General features: G+C 33.4%; 2 protein-coding genes across 3 annotated transcripts in view; both read left to right on the plus strand.

The window, feature by feature from the left end:
* Nucleotides 1-332, plus strand: part of LOC113825820 (uncharacterized) — a 1,183-nt gene extending 851 nt beyond the window's left edge. For both annotated transcript variants that reach the window (XM_027378655.2, XM_070136788.1), the window contains exon 2: nt 1-332. This exon is cut by the window's left edge and continues 664 nt beyond it. In XM_027378655.2, the coding sequence (XP_027234456.2) occupies nt 1-179 (179 nt within the window). In that variant the 3' untranslated portion in view covers nt 180-332.
* A 2,069-nt stretch (nt 333-2,401) lies between these two features.
* The window catches only part of LOC138865755 (TATA-binding protein-associated factor 2N-like), a 1,319-nt gene continuing 1,220 nt past the window's right edge, over nt 2,402-2,500 (plus strand). The window contains exon 1 of the mRNA XM_070137064.1: nt 2,402-2,413. Within this exon, the coding sequence (XP_069993165.1) occupies nt 2,402-2,413 (12 nt within the window). The remainder of the gene's footprint in view (nt 2,414-2,500) is intronic.

A 2,500-nucleotide genomic window follows, 5' to 3' on the forward strand; every position in this document is an offset into this window, starting at 1 on the left:
CTACCCATGCAAACCACCATTCTACTCACACGAGTCATTTTTCTACCCCAGTAAGTCATTTTACTACTCCTAGAAGCCAGTACTCGACCCTTGCAACCCATTATACTACTCCCAGAAGCCATTACTCAACCCCTACAAATCATTACACAACTCCTTCTAGTCTCTATACTGCTCCATAGAGAAAGTTCTTTTAGTAGATGATATGGGCTACAATGGCAAGATTCTACAGTATTCTATATATGTACACTGATATACGTAATACCTGTACATTTTACATTCACATACTATACGAAAACATATATCGAATAAAGATTCATTCAGTTTACATTCTTTTTCCTACTTTTACTATTTTCCTCTAATTCATACGCTTAAAGAACAACATGCATATCCTTAGCATGCTTTCTATATACATAATCTCACATGCGAAAATTAATTTTGGTAAAGATCGTGTTCGCAATAGTGATAATAATTCGACGCATCATATTTAAAGTATTTACTGATACAGATATCACCGTATCAGAGTCATTAGTTAACAGAAAACGACCGTTTTAGCAAGTGAAACATGTAAATCCTCGAGAGTACAGAGGAGACTTTCGCTTTCACTCTTCTCAGGAGATGTGTGGATAGAACCGCCATAAACGCAATTAACGGTGCAAGGGCATGTCACTCCTTAGTAGACTTGGTAGTTTTGCTCTAGTGAATAATCATCACAGGTTTTTGGCAACATACCAAACCTTTGAGAAGCATACGTATAAACATGCACACACGCGCATATATAAACATACACCCTCCCCGCGCATTCAGATATATAGTATTTGCACTTTATCATTAACAAAATGTCTCCTTTTGAAAAAAAAAAAAAAAAAAAAAGACGAAAAAGTAAATGTCCATAACTAATTATATAAATGAGGATATAACTAACGTACACTCGTTCACTCATCCTGACAGCAGAAGTAGCACCACTTGTCATTGATGTTGACACTAACAAAACTAAGATTTGAACTGATGACGCCGTTGCTAAAACTACCAAGAATTATTAGCCTGAAAACCTCCTTATATGTACATTGATACATAATGTAGGTATATAATAAATAATGTGTAATCATATTCAAAATTTGCATGGCCGATTCTTTATATACTACGATTACTGCCCATTTAGATATTCATATCTGTAAATGAAGGCAATAAGAAGAACCATTATTTCTTATGTTTGGAGTATGCATTCTAGCGAAATACAGTGCAAAAGGAATCATTTCATCTTAAGGTAATTTGATTCCCAGAATGTTCCCAGATAATGGTATGAGCACAAATGTCCCCATTTTATTTCGTGTGTAATGCAATGACAAACGTTAACATAAGTATCACCAATTCCGTATACATAAATGTTTATATATTTATTTATATCTACACGCTAATACTCACACACACACATACACATACACATACACGCGCGCGCGCACACACACACACACACATACGTAGACGCTAGTGTGTATACATACATACATATATATACATATATACATCTCTCTCTCTCTCTCTCTCTCTCTCTCTCTCTCTCTCTCTCTGTATATATATATATATATATATATATATATATATATATATATATATATATATATAGAGAGAGAGAGAGAGAGAGAGAGAGAGAGAGAGAGAGAGAGAGAGAGAGAGAGTATGCGTTTATACACATATGGATGCACACATACCCACACACATATCTATTTATTCATTCATATATATATATATATATATATATATATATATATATATATATATATATATATATATATATATATATATATATATATATATATATATATATATATATATATATATATATATATATATATATATATATATATATTCATACACGCATGTATACTATGTATATCTACCTTACACACACAAACACACACACGCACAAACACACAAACGCACACACACACACACATATATATAGAGAGAATAAGATATTTGATATAGCTAAAGATATAAATAGATGTTTGTATAAACATAAACACTGAAATATCTAAACATGCGTACTTGAATACATACATGTATATGCACATATACGTACATGTAGAGAACTATTCTGTATACCAGTAATGTGAAATGGTTCGAGTTATTATAAACTTTTAAAGTCATTAGCGGATGGCTTGATGGACACCTGCAGTCACTTAGTACCTCTTCTTGCTGAATCACGCTGTCGTCCCCCTTTGAAGACCGGCCAACAGATCAGACCAAGGATTTCGTCTTTATTTACCCTTGGATGAAAGCTGACATTTATATAACAAAGGAGAAAGGAAAAACCGTGTGAAGGCTATCCTGAAGTGTGTCGCAGGAGCATGAAGTCAGTATATATATGGCATCAACTGGACACAAGATATCGACTTCCAACATGAAACTCCTGGTGAGTAATGCCCAGTTCATTCTTTTAGAATGTCGTGTGGAATTACATTACCTTATAACTGAGTATGCGAATTGACAAAAAACCTTT

The sequence above is a fragment of the Penaeus vannamei genome, chromosome 22 (assembly GCF_042767895.1).
Source record: "Penaeus vannamei isolate JL-2024 chromosome 22, ASM4276789v1, whole genome shotgun sequence".
In the NCBI taxonomy this organism is placed as follows: domain Eukaryota; kingdom Metazoa; phylum Arthropoda; class Malacostraca; order Decapoda; family Penaeidae; genus Penaeus; species Penaeus vannamei.